This window comes from Chenopodium quinoa, unplaced genomic scaffold (assembly GCF_001683475.1).
Source record: "Chenopodium quinoa cultivar QQ74 unplaced genomic scaffold, ASM168347v1, whole genome shotgun sequence".
Classification (NCBI taxonomy): domain Eukaryota; kingdom Viridiplantae; phylum Streptophyta; class Magnoliopsida; order Caryophyllales; family Amaranthaceae; genus Chenopodium; species Chenopodium quinoa.
In genome coordinates, this window is record NW_018743850.1 from 7,195,393 (window position 1) to 7,215,176 (window position 19,784).

At 34.3% G+C, this 19,784-nt stretch overlaps 2 protein-coding genes across 2 annotated transcripts; both read right to left on the bottom strand.

Moving 5' to 3' along the window:
- Positions 1 to 4,603: 4,603 nt before the first annotated feature.
- LOC110686178 (putative F-box protein At3g23950) lies at positions 4,604 to 7,202 on the bottom strand. The gene is made up of 2 exons (XM_021862772.1): positions 7,116 to 7,202; positions 4,604 to 5,923 (listed from the first exon to the last, which is right to left on the bottom strand). The coding sequence occupies exon 2, from the start codon at positions 5,920 to 5,922 to the stop codon at positions 4,801 to 4,803; it is 1,122 nt and encodes a 373-aa protein (XP_021718464.1). The 5' UTR covers position 5,923; positions 7,116 to 7,202; the 3' UTR covers positions 4,604 to 4,800.
- A 2,618-nt stretch (positions 7,203 to 9,820) lies between these two features.
- LOC110686179 (F-box protein At5g49610-like) lies at positions 9,821 to 13,984 on the bottom strand. The gene is made up of 2 exons (XM_021862773.1): positions 12,255 to 13,984; positions 9,821 to 11,402 (listed from the first exon to the last, which is right to left on the bottom strand). Exon 2 carries the CDS (start codon positions 11,399 to 11,401, stop codon positions 10,295 to 10,297), a length of 1,107 nt encoding a protein of 368 aa, XP_021718465.1. The 5' UTR covers position 11,402; positions 12,255 to 13,984; the 3' UTR covers positions 9,821 to 10,294.
- Between the last annotated feature and the right edge of the window lie 5,800 nt (positions 13,985 to 19,784).

A 19,784-nucleotide genomic window follows, 5' to 3' on the forward strand; every position in this document is an offset into this window, starting at 1 on the left:
TCTAATGTTGTTATAGTATGGACCAATTGCTCTAATTCCATCTTGTACACATAAGTTAAGAACATGGCAAACACATCTAGTATGAAGTGCGTCTCCATCTAATATTACATCGGTTAATTTTGTTTCACATAATTAGCAGTATATGTCATTGAGGTTGCATTGTCAAATGTCATAGACATGATTTTTTCTCTAAGGTTGTATTCAGTTATAGCTTCCATTAAATGGTGAGCAATGTTAATACCGGTGTGGGGGTATTCTAGCATTTTGAAATGGATTATTCGTTTTGTAACAGCCATTGATCATCTACCCAATGGAAAGTCACACATAAATAGTGATATTTATAACCACTATCCCAAGAATCGGCAGTCAAAGACACTCTACAATTAAGTTTACTCAATTCGTCTTGTAACCGCATTTTGTACTCTAGGAAGTTTTTCATGGTGGCGGAACGAACGGTTTTCCTAGAGATTCTTTTATGTTAGGGTTGTAATGCTTTATTAATGTAAGTGTTAAATGGGTCACTTTCGGAGAAAAGAAAAGGTTTTTCGGCGTGTACTATCATTTTCCCTAGTTCATTTCTATACCTCTCATAGTTGTAGGTAAAGCCGTGTGGATGGAATTGGGAAATTTTTGGCTGGGTTGGATCACTAGTTGGTTGTGCACATGTTCTAAAGTGTCTACTTAAGTATCCTGTCCCGAACTTGGATTCTGCTGGGTATATTTTACCACATGTTTTACATTTTGCTCTTGTTTGGGCTTTATTTAGTACGTTACAAAATAATTCCATACATCACTTTTGCGGCTTTTGATATTTACCATGTCACTTTCGGTTAACCACTGCTCTTGTGTGTTTGGGAATTGGGTGTTTGTAGATTCGGGGGTTTGTTGGTTAGTAGTAGAACCGGAGGCATTTAGGGTATCTTATTCGCTACCTTGGCTAGTATAAAAATTTTGTGGGTCAAAGAAATTAGGTGGGAATTGACCGAATTGTGGAAATTGATTTTGTGGAAATCCGGGTATAATTCATATTATTCATGTGATAGGGTTGAAAACCGAAAGTACCATCGTGCCTAAATTGTTCAAAGCCTAGGGAGACGTTATCGGGTCATTGGTTGGAATGGACGGACTCGGAATTTGGGGGCTCATTGGATTAGGTGATTCCCTAGAATTATCACCACGGACAAATTGGGCTTTTCTAGAGGATGATTGGTTCATTTTTGGTGATGCCATAATTAACAAATTAACAATTTGAATAATAACTAATTAACAAAAATTATAATGAATAACAACAATTTTAACAATAATAATAATAATAATAATAATTAATAACAACAATTATAACAATTATAATAACAATAATTATAATTAATAAAAATAATTATAACAATAATAATAACAACAATAATAAATTAAAGATTAGTTTAGATCTTACAACCGTGCTTCAACGCTTTCCACTAATCACGATTACGAACTTTTAATTTTTTCAATATTAAAAGATAATAAATTAATAATTAGAGAATTTAAGATATTAAGAGAATTATTAGAGAATATAAGAGATTAAGAGAATTATTAGAGTATATAAGAGATTAAGAGAAGAGATTGTGAATTTGTGATTTGGAATGAAGAAGATGGAGCTATTTATAGAAATTTAGGGGAAGAAGAACGTTGGAAACAATGGAGGAAGAAGTCGTTGAGCAACGGTCGACTCCATTAGAGACGTTGTGCTTCAACGGTCATAAAGACAGCTGGCACGCGGACCAAACACGGGCTGGCATGCGGGCTTGATGGCGGGCTCGTGCCGTGCCGTGCTGGAAATCACCAACCTCTGAACGTGGCACAGCCCACGACCCGTCTTCCGACCACCGTGCCGTGCCCCACTGTCCTCCAGGTCCTGCCGCGCTGCCCGCGGGCTGCCCCGGCCGTGCACACCAGTATAATATGAACATTTGGTAAAAAAATCTGAACACTTTTTTAAAATGAACATTTTGTAAAAAAAATCTGAACATTTTTAGTCACAAAATTTGAACATGAACATCCAGTTTTATATGTTCATATTTTATAACGTAATGTTCAATTTATATGCAATAAATGTTCAGTTATATTACAAAACTATTGAATTATCTCGAGCCAATAAACTTCTTTCAAAAAATTGTTGTTCATTATAAAATAGTGTTATGTTCATATTTAAATTTCAATATTCATTTTCAAATAATAAATGTTCAAATTCGAGTAGTATCATATTCATATATATTACTGCTCATTATAAAATAGTGTAATGATTATATTTGAAAATTTCAATGTTTATTTTCAAAAATTATATGTTCAAATTCTAACAGTGTCATATTCATATTTTATATGTTCTTTTTCAGAAGTTATAGTTATAAACTTTATTTATATAATTGTTAACGAAAAATAGATTATATTAATTCATTATAAATTCTTTTATGTTCATTATATAATGTACTAAATGTTCATTTGAAATATACTAATATTCATTTTATTTATTAAATCCCAATTAAGGTTCATAATTCCTTAACCCAAATTAATTAATGTTCATATATCGATCTAACTCAAATGTTCATAAAAAACATATACATGTTCAGATATCTAACATAATATGTTCATAATTACAAAACTTAAAAAGGTTTTTAAAATACATAAATCGAAAACAAAATAAATTTTCATATGCAAAAAATCAAATGTTCAGATATATATATAAATTTGCGACCCTAACCCGCCACAGCTTTAAATGGGTCAAGCGTCCAATAAATAAATGGGACGAGTCCAATACGGAGTAAGAAAAATATGTAGTAAACTGCTAGTTTTGATTTTTATCTTTGATGATACACTTCATTAAATTTTGATTACTAATATTACATCCAAACTTAATCCTAATTAACTACAGCTATCAGAGCATTAAGTAAACGTTAATAATATCATCAATATTGACTTAACATAACTTGACTAATAGTAAAGCAATTGTAGGGACAAGTGCTAAGGTTAAAAAAGGGCAAACAACCTGAAAAAGTAGGTTATGGGAGTGAGAAGTTACCCTCATCTCCCATTTCACCACACATTGTCTTTAAGACACTTGTTGTGAAATGAGAAGCCCTAGATTTTGATAATCAAAATTTAATGGAGTGTGTCAAAGATAAAAGACAAAATCAGAAGTGTATCAATTAGCAATTCCCTAAAAAAAAAAAAGGGTAATATTAAGTGTTAAACAACTCCATTGCATCCTTCAGTCAACATCAAATTCGACTCATTTTTTATTTTGATCTATTATATTGGGTGATTTCGAAATCAAGGTTTTTTGTTTTTTTTGGTAATCAAATATGCAAATTGACGACCCTTGTTTAAGGGTTTTGAGTCGTATATGATTCATCTCAAAATTCTTTATTTCTCTCCATGGTTGGCTATGACGAATGTAGGAAACTCAAAAGAGTCACATACCTGTTCATCTACCGAGGAGAGAGAAAAAATGGGTGTAATCTTATTGAATCTTTTATAACCTATACTTTAATCGAGTTAAAAATAAATAGACTTGGTTCATATTAATTTATTGTGCACCACTTATATTAGAGAGACTATGAACATTAATTAATAATAAGTCACTATGATGAAACAATAGGGGTGGGCAAAAAATCCGATCCAAACGATCTGTGATCCGGTTGATCCAATCCGAAAAGTTGGATATCCGCTCCAATTTTTTTAATTTCAGATATCAAAAACTTTTCGGATCACGAATTAAGAAAAATCGGATATTCGATCCGATCCGATTTTTTAATATAAAAAAATTAACTAATTTTGCAACAAAGTTCCACTTTTAATATTAGCTCTAAGTAAAATGTAATAATGTATTTGTAATCTTGGATTTTTAGTCAAGTGATTTTTTTTTTACAAGTATTTTTCCGTTGCCTTAATAATCAAGTGAACCTTATTGCATCATTGTGCTTGAATTTGTAGCGTTTATTTATTTTTTTTAAAAATTATTATGAAAGTTCATAAAATATAAGATTTTAAACAACTCAAATAGGGGCATTTTACCAAAAAAAAAAAAAAAAAATTCAATATTACTATACGGATCGGATATCCTGTGATCCGATCTGAAATCGGATATCCGATTTTTATCGGATCAGATACGACACGTAATTTTCTAGATCTAAAATTTTCGGATATTCGAAATGACCAGCCCTATGAAACAAAGGTTATTATGTCAAAATAAAAGTCAATGTGTTAATTTTTTTTAATGAAAGTTTTAACATACTGATCATTATGAATAATAATAAAGATCAATATGATCATAAGAGTTTTAATTTTTTTAATGCCGTAAGTCAAAACTTAAAACTTGTATAATAATTGTATCCCATCTCCCCGAAACATGATTCTCATGACAAAGTACATTTGTTAAGTTGGCGGCATGTTCCCAAAATGCAACCAAGAGGGGGTAGGAGATGCTGAAGAGGCACCCTTTCCCTTTTCCCCTACCCAAATTTATCATTGTTGTTACGCGTTAATCAATGCCTAGTAAAGATTCAGGAACTTGTATTTTAATGGCGATGCATTGAACTATTAGGAGTAGAGCATTCATAATAATTGTGCAAGTTGCATCGTTGCTCATAAAAGAAACTGAAATAGTTCTATGAAATCTGAATACAGTGCTTTAACCAGCAATGTTATACACTAAAGAGGTGATATGACAAAAGTAACACAAAAAAATTGCAAATCAGTCTAATTAGCACTACAAATCAAATGAGCTAAACCAAAGACAATCCCAATCTTAGGCAGGAACAAAGTCGATCATACAAGGGAGACAAGGCTGTTAATATATGGAAAAACTTCATACCGAGAATCAGAAGGTGATATATTGCACAGTGTTGTAGTTAGGGTTCTCATATCATGAATAAAGACCTTGCCATCAGCTTCGAGTACAAGCATACCATCCCATGTGAGCAAAACTCGTAGCTGATTATTTTTCCCAAGTCCCATGTCTGCAGATTTCAACTGAACATCATGCTTCATCATCCAAGGGCCACCAGCCTTAAATTTCGTTGGCATTGTATTGCTATGTATGTTTCTCAACACATTCACCTTAATGGAAAAACCAGTTGAAGACGTCCTGCAGAGCTTCCCATCCATCATCCCAAGGGATGTATTGGCATATGGCTGTCTGTTGATGACAAATGCCCCATAAGCAGAAGGTTCCGTTGCCTTTTCTTTTTTCAAGTCAAAGATCAAAAGCTTCCCACAAGTTGTAGGCCAATAGGTAACTCCATTCACAGTAATTCCTTTTAAAAACGTAAGTCTTCTACTGCTAAAGAACATCTCTGACGCAACTTTCCAAGAATCTTGCAGCGATAGGTAGATCTCAAATTCATACGCTTCCTCAATGTCAGTAGAAGCAAAGATGCATACCACCTTATAATCAGGCAAGAAATTCAGCAGTGATGGTTCAAACTCAAAAGCAATTGTAGGATCAGATCCATGATTGGCAGTAGGCTTAGGAAGTTTCTTCCACTGCTTATTAGCAGGATTGCAGACATAGTATGGCTTATCCCCAGAGCGGCCTTGGCAGCAAAGCAGGCCATTAGAGGAGGCCTTCACATCAACTGCCTCGGGCAAAAACTTCAGTTCTTGGTCAGGCACACCATGAGCCATTCGGTCAGGGGAAATGAAGAAGGGAGGTTTTCCTGGTGACTGTAAAAAAAAACCCGAGATTGAGGAGAATGCAATCGACTGATTATGGATGAAGAAGGGAGACGAGATTAGAAGCTTCCAATCCCTACACACTGCACGAAACCTTTGAAGGGCTTTTGCTGGGAGATAGCGAAGGGCATGCTCTCTGAGAATCTCTCCGAGGTCCATGTAAATCCTTTGGGACTTACTCACGTCCCCAAAAGGTTTCTTCATTAATCTATCCATCCTGATCAATGTCAAAGAAAATACAGGTTAATCAAAGCCCTCAAAGATCTCTCGAGGAAGCTGCAATAGATATCATCTCACTCTTCATACATTTTATACGCTATAGGCTCAATCCCACAATCCAAAGTTCGTCAACTTCCTTGAGAGTCGATGCTCATATAACAAGATTTACACATTTGCCCTTTATCCCAATTATTGCCTAGTACAAGTGTGATTACATTCCTAATCCACCACATCTACTTTTCATTTACTCTCCAATACAGAATTGAAGTTTAATACAAAGTATGCAATTTCAACAACAACAACAGCAACAACAACAACAACAGCAGCAGCCGCAGCAACAACAACAACAACAACAACAACAAAAAGTCAAACAAAAACCACACCTTCAATTTTAATTTTAACAAATTTCTTTCTTTCGCGATCCTACCTGATTTTCCATCAGCATAAAGATATTTTACCTAAATACGTGACATTGATCGATCATCACATTACCCTTAATCATTATTGCTAAGAGTTATTTCCCAATTTTTTAAACTCATCAACTAACCATTGCCTTCAAAATATACTCTATAATTAATAATCTAATTCTAATCAAGCAATCATACAATTAAAATCCACAAATCATCAATGAGAGACGCAATTCACAATGTACAGTACATAAAGTAGAACAACGAAATTGATTTTGGCAAACCTCTACCTCTAACCTCTAATTGATTTTGGCACACCTCTTTACAAGAAGAGCACAGAAAACTGTGTTTTCACTAAAGGGTGCACCAAAATCAATTCTTGGCGTGTAAAAAACCATTTTCTCATCTAACAACAATTGGTTGCAATTAAACTAATTAGGGTTTATAAATAAAATTATAAGATTACGAAAAGTTAATAACATACAGAGTACCGTATAGTGTATTAGTAAAACCCTTTAATGTTACAGAATAATTCGACAAATAAACAACAATATTCAAAGTATAATTCTGTAATTTAAATAAAATTTCTAGTAATTTGCTCTTTAGTTGAATTTTACCAAAATTGTATCAAAAAAATTTGATCTTTCGAGATCATACACACTACGAGCATTAATCAAGACCCAATTTAATCATATTCGAAAGGGCAAAGAAAAAAAAAATGTAGAAAAGAATTCAGTAATTTCAATGAAGCAAAAGTAAACAGAAATTAGGACATTCGTATACCTTGGCCGAAATTATCTTCCTGCCTATATTTTGCCTTCAAATTGAAGTCCTTTCCCAAGAGTGTCGAGTCTCCGATAAAAGAGAGAGTTTGATGAATAAACAAGTAATAATATATATATATATATATATATATATATATATATATATATATATATATATATATATATATATATATATATATATATATATATATATATATATATATATTATAGAGTAGAAACCTACTTGTATGTCGGAAAACTGGTCACAAACTCACAATGGAAGGGTAGTGATTTACTGATAACCTATTGACTTTGTCTTTAATAGGTGGTTTTTTAAAAAATAAATAAATAAAATGTGGTTAGTTTAACAAAGGGGTGATTATTGACAAAGTTTCCGATATTGACTTTGTCTTTAATAGGTGGTTTTTTTTTTAATATAAATAAATAAATCAATCAATAATAACTTAATACTAAAACAGACACCGGAAGTAACATGTGTCACGTCCTGGTGCGGTTTTTCCTTCAAAACTCCTCCTCCCCTTTCAGGAATTTTTTTTTTATTTGGAATATTTTATAAAAAAACTATAATAATATTATTCATAACTTATATATTATCTCTATATAAAATGTATTCCTTTTTATTGTGTTCTAAAATTTTCCATGCACATTTACGTTTTCCAACTCTTTTGTAATTATCTTTTAAACGAGTATTATTATGTTTTACCGAAAAAGTAATAATAAAATTGATTCATATCGAAGTAATTGATATTAAATAAATTACTTTAAAACATCACTTTAATTTTTTATTTTTCAAATTCCTTTTTAATTTGTTTATTAGACTAATGGAGAGCATTAGATATGACCATAAAATAAATGTTGTGTTCGACAACTGTATTATATGTCTGATTCAAAAATATAAAATATCAATCAATTTTTTGTTATTACATTATTAAAAAAAAAGTTAATATCTTAGTAAATACAAAAAAGTTATTATCTTTTGCTGAAACACTTTATTGAGATAATAATTTATCACATTCGACATTCATAAATAAGTTGCATTTTAAAAAACACGGCAGATATAGTGACATATTCTTGTGTTTCTTTTTTTTTTTGGATAAATAGCTATCATCGACAAATAAAATTTTAAGGCAATAAACAAACAATGATCAAACTAGAATTATTGGATAGCTTTCAAACACATTTTTATATAATAACAAAGAGCAACGATATAATGTACAACATCAATCCATAAACAGAAAATGTACTACTTATAATATAGGTTAGTGTTGCCTAATTATTGACTGTTATTGCTTTAAATGATCTAAGTAGTATTTATTTCCATTGAAATTATTTTATTGGATATATAGATGATAAATTCTTTAATTTGTAATTTATATATTTACATGTATGTTGTGACAATAGTTTTACCGTAGATTTTAGTTTGTTGTTTGATTAATGTTTTGATGATTATTAAAAGGCATTTATAAATAAGTCTTTAGTCATATAGTCACTAGATTCTATAGTTTTATTGGGAATAATATGCATTATAAATGTAACATACTATATTAAATATTTTCAACTCAACTAATCAACAATAAGTTTTTTTCTTTCTCAATTGTAGTTTTAATGAATTTTGCCTTATTATTTTATATTTCTATATGCAATGCATTTGTTTATTCCATATGAGTTGCCTCATTTTTATATTATATCAAAATTCATTATGGGAAAAATATTATTACTACCGTGCATTGTACGAGCACTAATCTAGCTTAATACTAAAATCACAATTTGATTTTTTTTTCTTTTTTTTTTTCATTTTACATGACATTTACTATTTAAACATTGACTACACAAGATTCACAATATATTTACCAAATCAAAATTGATTTTGGTAAATTTAAGTTAGTAAAAAATAAAATGAACATTGTACAATTTTCAATATACATTAAGTCAACGCCTTTTGCATTTTTTAAAAATGGAAAGAATATAAAAATTTTTATCATCTTAGCCATAATATACATATCTCCTATATAAGTTAAGATATTTTTAAAATAATAATAAAAAATAAAAATAAAAAAAGCTATACACTAAAACAAATATAGGAATGACGACACGTGATTTATAAAAAGTAAAAACTAAATTTTCAATCAAATAGTGCATAAATAACAACCGTTTTATGTTGAATAATGGAGACCTTGAATTAAATTAATTATCTGCTTCCTCTGTACTTATATACCTATTACAAAAAACACAAACTATCATGTCCTCCTCTCCATCACCATTTGAATTTATTTTATTATAATTTTTTCATGAGAGAACTTTTATAATTCCTTTTGCCTTAACACTCTATCGTTCTCATTCATCTCTAACATTTAAATCCCTTTAACATTCTTCATCTCTAACAATAAGAATAATAACATTTGGGTTGTCTCGACTGTCGACTGACATACACCCCAAGCCAATAAGCTTAAGGAAAATAATTTCACAAAGTATAAAAATTTTACCTGGCATTTGATATGCTTAGAATGAGACCCATCATGGCCATCAAACAAGGTCATACCAATGCCACTAACGTCTATACCCATCAACGTTGATCCTAACTCCTAAGACATTCAAATTTCATTATCTACAATTACACTAGCCTTAGACAAGACACGACAGTTCTATTGTACTATCATATCGAATTGGCTACTTCGTATAATTTGTGATACAGGATTGCTCCAAAGCTGGGTAAATCTTTAATAAGGGTCATTCACTGTCACAGATGTAAAATATGGAGATACAACATTTATGTCAGAAAATTTAGATACATCATATAGCTTAACTAAATTCAACATGTATTTAGATACATATACTATACATAGGAATAATACTCTGAAACCAAGAATTTTACTGATCATATTAGGCAAGATAATACTGTAATACGGAATCATCCTGTTCACCAATTTCCAGTATAAAACTCAAAGTGATCCCTGGGCTGTCTAATGCATTAGTCACTAAAGGCACACCAGGCTGTTACATAAGGAACAAAAACACTGCTTCTGTTAAAATTCTTCCTTAGCGGTCACCTTTGTAGTCTAACAGACAATTACACAGCAAGTGCCAGAAGTTTGAGTATATACATAAGTAATAATCCTGTTCATCAAACACCGGTATAAAACTCAAAGTTGATCCCTGGGCCGTCTGATGCATCAGTCACTAAAGGCACACTAGGCTGTTAACATAAGGAACATAAACACTGCTTCTGTTAAATTCTTCCTTAGTACTCACATTTGTAGTTTCTTTAGTACTAAGACCATAGGACAAGAATTTTTTGCCTTTTGGATACACAATCACATCGCTTCCCACAGACAAAAGATTTACTTCACAATCATTTGCTGCATTATCGCCAGTACCTGCATTATTATATAGCATAAATTTTTTCAGTTCCCATGTCTTGCATTCAGCTCCCATATGCATGGTATTTGCATACTCATTGGACAACACCAATATGCTTAGTTCACAACCTTTCCTGTGTGATACACAAAGTTTTCTGTCCACATTGCCCAAGGTACGCGTTCCATACATTCCATAGCATGGGATCACTTTCACACGATTTTTCTTTAGATCAAAACCAATCACATGATTATTTGCCAACCAGTACACAAACCCGTTCAGATGAAAGCCACCTCCCTTCAATATCCTTCCCTTTTCGCCAAAGTAAATCTCAGAGGAAATCTTCCACGAGTTCTCAAGTGATGAATAGATTTCAAACTCATAAGCACCATCAAAATCAGTGGAGGGAAAAGCACAAATCAGTTTATAATCAGCCACAAAGTTTAGCAGTGATGGCTCAAATACAAGTACCACAGTTGTGTTCTGTCCATGGTTAGCTTCAGGGTTAGGAAGTTTCTTCCAGCACTGGTTGACAGGATTGCAAATATAATATGCCTTTTCATTAGTGCGACCTCGACAGCAGAGTAAGCCATGAGATGATGCAAGCAAATCAACAGGCTCAGGCAAGAACTTCAAATTTGGGTCTGGGATTCCATATGCCACTGGATCAAGGGATATAAAGGAGATAGAGCCATCAGAAGACTGACAAAAGAAGCCGGACAAAGAACGAAAAGCAAACGATTGGCTGTGTTCAAAGAATGGACTTGATATCTGTAGTTTCCAGCCTTTGCACACGGCTTTGAACCTGCAAAGAGATTTAGCAGGAAGGTAACGGATAGCGTGCTCTTGGATTATTTCTCTGAGATCCATATAGATCTTGTCCGGCTTGGCCACCACATTAGAATTACCCAGCTTCTTTCCTTTGTCCATCCTAGTCATATCACAACCCCAAATCTTAATAAGATCTACAATCAATTGGAAAAGAAGCATAATCAAACCAACACAATCCGTAATTAACTTATTATTTGCATATCATGGCAGCCATACAATGACACATAATCTCGTCTCAACATCATAATTCATACCCACCCATACCCAAAGTCTAAGAAACAAGTACATACTCATTATGTTATCACACATTCACACCCACAATGCTCGAAAATAAACCCACACAGTTTATGCAAATTCACTTTCATGGGATCACGAATAAAATAAATAGCATAAATTATGTAAACTTAATATCTACCCATAACAACTGCACAAATTACAGGACATTATAGCAACACTAGAACCCATAAACATTTTGTTCATCTTCAGTCCGGTGGTAACATTACATTAGCATATAACAGCATAAATCATTCAAATCTTGATAATTTTTAAAGAAAAAAAAATTGTACTTTAAAGAGAATTTACAGAATCATAATCTATTCCCAACATTAAAATCAGCTCTAATTAGCTAAAAAAACAGAAGAAAATAAAAATAAAAACTAACCAAAAATTGACCTCGTATTAGAATTTAGAAATAAACAAAGCTAGCCCAATTCTCTCGTCCCAAGAAACAATCAAGAAAACAGCAAAGGGAAAATGGGGTTTAAATAATGAGAATTAATAATTATACATTACATTAAATAGATTTCTGGAAAATAGCAAAATGGGGTTTAAATAATATAATGATTAACAATCAAAACAAAATTGAAATAAAATGGAAATGCAGATTAAAGCATGAAGAAAAATACTATTAAGATTGAAGAAGGATCGGGATTAAAGAGGAAGGAAGAGTTACCTGATTAAGAGTGTGTGTGAAAATACCAAAAATTGTGTCCTGATTTATGAAAGGCGTTAGGGATTTTGACTGGAAGCTAGAGTCGTTATGACCTTTTTTTTTTTTTTTTTTTTTTTTAACACAGTCGTTATGACCTTTGTTTGACGGAGGAAAATCGGTTTTCCATCCCCCAATCAGTGTTTGTTCTTTTATTTTAAACTTTTTGAGTTGGTATTACTGTATTGTAAGGATTTTTCCTGCCCCCGGTTTACAGTATGTTAATGTAGATCGGGTAGTTCGCACATGCCAAATTAATTTCCTCTCAATTGATGTACGCTGCTACTCTGCCAGAGGAGAGAGAAAGTGAAACTATGCAGTAGGAAAAGAAAATTTCGCTATTAGAAAAAAGAGAAAGACCTAATCCTAGAGGCGTATTCAATTGATGATGGAGGCGTATTCAAACTCCATTGATGAATAATATGAAGAACTCAAAATTTTCTATTAAAATCAACCTAAATTTTGCAATTATGTTGGATATGAAATAAATTCAATTGATGATGGAAATAGCATTTCAAACTCTCAATTTGGAGAAATATAAATATTAGGAAGTTATCACGGGATGTATTCAGTTTTTTTATTTTGATATTTGTTTGTTTAAATTTTGAATAATTGTTTAAAATCATTATGTAGTAATTGAAAATCTAGAAATCAAGTTGTTCCTCATATATTAGAAGAAAACTAGTATTCAGCCTGTGCGATACACGGGCTAAACTTGTATTGAATTATTATTAAAAGAGCGAAATGTGATAATATTACAACACCAAATTATAGTGATAGAAGTTAATACAAAAGTTAAGCACAAATTGTGAATTTAAAGTTGCATATCTATGCACAACTTATTTCATTCTACAACATTAAATGACCTGTAAACAAAAAAAAAATCAATAACCTAGTGATGTAGGGCTGAGCAAAAATATCCAAAAACCCGAAATCCCGAACCGTAACCGTTCCGAATAATTGGGTACCCGAACCATCTAAATAATTTTGGACGGGTAACCGAACCAATAAGAAATTAACGAGACGGGTATTGGGTACCCGTTAAGACAGTTTCGGGTACCCGAAATACCCGAAAATTTAAAAATGCTAAATGAAAGTCCCGTGTTTTGTTTTAAAAAAAAATAAAAATAAATAACCTAATTCTCGTTTTTTCCTCATTTCTGATTTCTCACTCACCTCCATCCCACTTTCTCTCTCCTCCTCCTCCCCCTCCCTTCTTTTGTGGGCATTGTGGCTATCTCCAAGCTCTCAATAATGGCAGAAGAAAAAAATGGTGTACCTCTACGGAGATCTTGACCTCACAATCCACGAAGCTCGCGACTTACCCAACATGGACATCACCTCAGAACGCCTCCGTCTCTACTTCACTACCTGCAACTCCTGCTCCTCCGCCCGCAACGACCATCTTCCGCCGAAAAACTCCATGAACCACCACCTCCACCGCCCGCAAATCATCACCAGTGACCATCTTCTCTCTTCCTGCTTCCCGTATTTTAAAGGGAAAAAAAAAAAAAAAAAAAGAAGCTTATTGGTTCAGTTCGGTTATTTGGGTTCGAGTACCCGTATTTTCGGGTATCCGAATTTATGGGTACCCGTCCCTTATCGGATCGGTTTCGGTTATTGGTTTTGTCCTTATTGGTTATCGGGTACCCGAACCGATAACATTATCGGTACAGGTACCCGTCCCATGCTCTCCCGAGTAACAATATACTAATGTACTATACATACAAATTCAATACATACATTTGCTGTTGAAGAACCAATCTTAGCTCATGTACTATATCAATTTGATTATGCCAAGTGTAGTGATTAAACTTAAAGATTAAAACTTGTATGATATAAAAGGACTTGAAATATTTATGCCTGTAGGTTGAATAAAATTATTTTTCAAATTTATATACAAATATATAAAATTCAATAGGTTTACATGTACAAGCTATAGGACTGAGAATGACAATATTCTCGATCATCTTCCCAAACTATTCCATGATCAGGATTCTCCAAACCTTTTGCAATTCATCTCTAACTTTCTGCAACTAAAATTTGTTATAAACCGAACTGCTGTAAACAATAAAAACAGAACAAAGTTACCGGGAAATAGACTGAGTCGCGGACTATGTCGCTCTCTTTAGAACATTCACGGTACTGCCCTTTAATTTGTGCAAGCAGCTCGTACAACAACCGGATGTTCCCCAGGATAAAACAGCCTTCCTCTATTGTAATTATACCGGTGGAACTGCACAAAACCACCGGGCAACTAAACACCAAAAAAAGAAAAGAAACTGCTCGAGGGTTTTGTTTTTGTGAGGAAAAAATAGAGAGGAGAAGAAGATTGCTTTCTGTATTTTTTGTGTATGAAAAACAGGAAATCAACACGCCTTTTATAGGAAAAATTGCAACGTAACTGCTGCTGTTTAATTAGGCACTAATCACGCAATTAAAACGGTCATCAGTTGAACGTTCAAAACGGTTACAGAAGATTAATGCGTGGCAAAACGTTTAGCAAAAAATCAGTGAAAACGTTTGCATGATTAACGCTCCATTAATCAGTTTTGAAAAAACGGTCAAATGTAATCAGTCAAAAACGTTTAGCAAAAATCAAGGAACTAATCACGCAATTAGCCTTGTCCAAAAAATAAGTTTATTTAATAAACCCGACCCGACCCAACCCAACCCAACCCGGCCCGGCTCGGTTCGGTTCGGCGCGCGTGTGTGTGATAGATGGTTTACCATATAGGTCCTCCCTCTCCACAAAATGTGGGTAGCCCAAGGGCCACACCCCTTTAGCCCACTCTCTATATTATAAAGAGAGTAAAACTCTCATTTCCCACCAATGTGGGACTTTGAGTTTTTTCACAAAATTCACACACTACACACTTGTTGTTCCAACAATCCCCCACTTGAATTTTTTGAAAACATTTTCGAGCAGAATCCATACATATATAGGTTGCGCATAAACAGAAGTGTTTTTCAACTTGAACTTCGACGTAGTGAGTACGATTCAGATTCAACAAGGGTGACTCGAAGTTTTGAACCCTATCTCTGACAACGTACCACATACAACCTACTCTTGGTGTTGTTCTAGACCCGTGCTATTTCGGCCATGCACGTCTATCCCAGTGTAGTGAATGCTCTAGAAATGCTGCCACACATTTCATAGGAAGCGGCCTAACTTCCACATTCACATAGGTGAATCTATCAAGAGTACTCCTGTAGCTTGGTACTCCACTCCAAATTGGAGTATAGATTTCATTAAGAGTTCCTATTAACTCATCCTTGATCGCTTCAGGAAATTATGTCTTTTGAACATATTCAACTCATAACACACCATAACTTGTTATTACCCTTTGAACCTATTTCTTGGGATCTCCAGTTCATAGGTTGGGTTACCATTATGTGTGGTTCATTTCAATGGCAATAGTCCCATTTTCTTAGAGGAAAAATGGACTTTCTCCCTAGCTAATCCTTTCGTCAAAGGATCAGCCAAGTTATTCTCAGTGCGTACGTGATCCACTCTAACAGCTCCGATAGAGAGATATTCTCTCACAGTGCTGTGCTTACGACGTATTTGTCGTCTCTTACCGTTGTAATAACGGTTCTGAACTTTTGCAATAGCCGCGGTACTATCGCAATGGATCAAGACAGCCGGTAATGGCTTTTCCCATAGGGGAATTTCACCTAGCAGGCCTCTTAACCAACCTGCTTCTTCACTAGCCGTAGCTAGTGCTATCATTTCTGACTCCATGGTGGACTGAGCCAAAATAGTCTGTTTCTTAGACTTCCAAGATACAGCTCCACCGGCTATAGAAAAAATATATCCACTAGTAGCCTTAGAGTCATCTGATAAGGTGTTCCAGTCAGCATCACTATAGCCTTCTAGTACAGCTGGAAACCTTTCATAATGCAACCCTAGGTTCATGGTCCTCTTAAGGTATCTCATGACCCTTTCAATAGCATGCCAATGCTCATTACCAGGACAACTAGTAAACCTGCCTAACAATCCCACGACATAGGCAATGTCGGGTCTAGTACAATCAGTGGCATACCGAAGGCTGCCAATGATGCTCGCATAATCAGATTGCCTTACGGCATCACCAGTGTTCTTAAATAATTTAACACTGGGATCATAAGGTGTACTAGCAGGTTTACAGTCAAAGTAACTATATTTCTTTAGGATCTTCTCAATGTAATGAGATTGATCCAAAGAAACTCCATTTTCTGTCCTAGTAATCTTAATTCCAAGGATTACATTAGCCTCTCCTAGGTCTTTCATATCAAACTCAGCATTCAACAATAGCTTTACATCATTCACAGCATGAATGTTCGAGCCAAAAATTAACAAGTCATCCACATATAGACAAATTATAGTGCATATGTCCTTCTCAAATTTTACATATATGCATTTGTCACTACCATTTATCTTAAAACCATGTGAGATGACTAAGTTATCAAATTTTTCATGCCATTGTTTAGGTGCTTGTTTGAGACCATAAAGAGATTTATCTAGCTTACATACCAGATGCTCTTTTCCTTGAACAATGAATCCTTCCGGTTGATCCATGTAGATTTCTTCTTCCAATTCACCGTTCAAGAATGCAGTCTTCACATCCATTTGATGTACTACAAGATTAAAAACAGAAGCAAGAGATATTAATACTCTAATAGATGTTACTCTAGTTACAGGTGAATAGGTATCAAAGAAATCAACATTCTCCCTTTGTCTGTAGCCTTTAGCTACCAAACGGGCTTTGAACTTATCAATGGTCCCATCAACTTTCAGCTTTCTTTTTAGGACCCATTTGCAACCAATTGACTTGCAGCCTGGTGGCAACTCAGTTAGATGCCAAGTTCGATTAGACTCAAGTGAGTCCATTTCGTCGTTCACGGCTTCTTGCCATAAATCTGCATCCACTGAGGTTAGAGCTTCTTGGAGGGTAGAAGGATCCTCCTCTACATTCAGAACTACAAAGTCTGGGCCGAAGTCTTTAGCTACTCTAGCCCGCTTGCTCTTTCTTAGTTCGGGTTCAGCATCCAAGTCTTGTGAGTTAGACCTGTCTTTAGGAATAATAGAGGAGGACGAGCCCCCACTATTTCTAGATTTAAAAGGAAACCTGTCCTCATAAAAATCAACATCATTAGATTCAATAATTACTCGTGCACTTAAATCAAAGAATCTATATGCTTTACTATTAACAGCATAGCCAATGAATACACATTCATAAGCTCTACTAGCTAACTTAACTCTTTTAGGATCAGGAATCCTAACATATGCCAGACAACCCCAAGTTCTGAAATAAGAAATGTTAGGTTGTTTGTTACGAAGTAATTCATAAGGAGAAATCTTACTCTTAGTCTTTGGAATACGGTTCAAGACATAACAAACAGTGAGAAGAATTTCTCCCCACCAATGATCAGCAGCACCAGAATTTAAGGAAATAGCAACTACTAACTCAGTAAAGGTTCTATTTTTCCTTTCAGCCTTACCATTCATTTCTGGAGAATAAGGAGCTGACCTTTCATGTATGATACCATGTGAGTTATAAAACTCTACAAAAGCATCAGTATCATACTCAGTTCCACGATCACTACGCAACCTTTTTATTTGCTTGTTGAACTGATTCTCAAACTCTGTCACAAACAACTTAAACATATCAAAAGCATCACTCTTATTTTTCATCAAATAAACACGAGTATAATCAGAACAATCATCAATAAAGGTGATGAAATATCGTTGTCCATTTCTGGTCAGCGTTCCATTATATTCACAAATATCAGAATGAATTAAATCTAACGGTTCTGAGTTTCTAACAACAGACTTATGAGGTGTTTTTGTAATCTTAGCCTGACTACAAAAATCACATTTATCAAAGTCATTGAGGGAAACATTAGGGGATAAGGCCTAAATTGCTCATATTTTTTATGAGTCTTTTGTTCACATGACAGAGTCTAGCATGCCAAATATTAACAGAAGAAGACAACATATAAGCAGAATCAGAAATTTTATTAATCTCAACATTCAGTTTAAACATGCCATCAGTAGCATAACCTTTCCCTACAAACATTCCATTCTTAGTTAAAGTAAATAAATCGGAACCTATGGTTTGTGTAAAACCAGCCTTATTAAGAAGAAAACCAGAAACTAAGTTCTTTCTCATTTCCGGAGTGTGCAGTACATCCTTCAGAATGAGAGTCCTGCCAGAAGTAAACTTCAACTCAACATTACCAATACCAGCAACATTAGTGGAATGGGAATCACCCAACAGCACTTTCTTATCATCGGTGTTTTCAGAATAAGTTTTAAACATCCGACGATCATAGCAGACATGGCGTGTAGCGCCAGTGTCTACCCACCACCCTTCTGATCCACCAATAAGGTTGATCTCAGTAATCATAGCCACAAGTGGCTCTTCTATCATGCTAGCCTGTGGTACAGGGTTAGGCATGTTCCTGCACTTTCGTGCCATATGGCCTGGTTTTCCACACCTATAACATAGGAATTGACCAGTACCATTCTTAGGGGGTTGAATTTGTTGCTTTCCATCGTTCTTTTGAACATTCTGTTTATTTTTTTTGAAGTTATTCTTCCGGTTCTGAGGCTTGAAGTTCTTACCAGCGGGCTTGAGAACTGCAGCAGAACGCTTAGGAGCATTGTTTGCAGAGAGCTGTAAGACTTCTTCTTTCTGGTCCTGTTTTCTGGATTCTTCCTCTATACGGAGCCGAGTAATCAAACTCTCTAAGGAAAATTCCTTAGTCTTGTGCCTGAGACTGTTTTTGAAATCTTTCCAAGAAGGAGGCAACTTGTCAATTATAACAGCAATCTGAAATTGTTCATCAAGAGCCATACCTTCGGAAATTATCTCATGGGCAATTTTCTGAAGTTCGTGGGACTGCACTTCCACGGACTTACCATCAGTAATCTGGAATTTCAGGTACCTGCTAACAGCATACTTTTTGGCACCGGCTTCTTCGGTGTCATATTTCTTTTGCAGGGCATCCCACAAATCCTTAGCGGTGTTTTCCAGATGATAATAGTCATACAGGTTATCAGACAGACCATTAAGAATATAGTTTTTGCACATGAAATCGGTTTCATTCCAAGTTTCAATTTCAGAATTCCAATACACTAGATCATCTTGTTCAGCATTATCAGGAATAACAGGCCTAGGGACAGTCAATACAGAATGAACTTTTTTAACAGTTAAGAAAAACTGCATTTTCTGTTTCCATCTTTTAAAATGAGCGCCTTCAAAACGGAAGGGCTTGTTAAGGTCATTGGACATAGTTATTTCCTCGGTAGACATGATGATTATAAAGGCAGAAAAGAGTGTTCTAAAATTGTTATAAACCGAACTGCTGTAAACAATAAAAACAGAACAAAGTTACCGGGAAATAGACTGAGTCGCGGACTATGTCGCTCTCTTTAGAACATTCACGGTACTGCCCTTTAATTTGTGCAAGCAGCTCGTACAACAACCGGATGTTCCCCAGGAAAAA

Coding starts and splice junctions, on each gene's coding strand:
- LOC110686178 (XM_021862772.1), bottom strand. CDS start 5,922: ATGGATAGATTAATGAAGAAACCTTTTGGGGACGTGAGTAAGTCCCAA.
- LOC110686179 (XM_021862773.1), bottom strand. CDS start 11,401: ATGGACAAAGGAAAGAAGCTGGGTAATTCTAATGTGGTGGCCAAGCCG.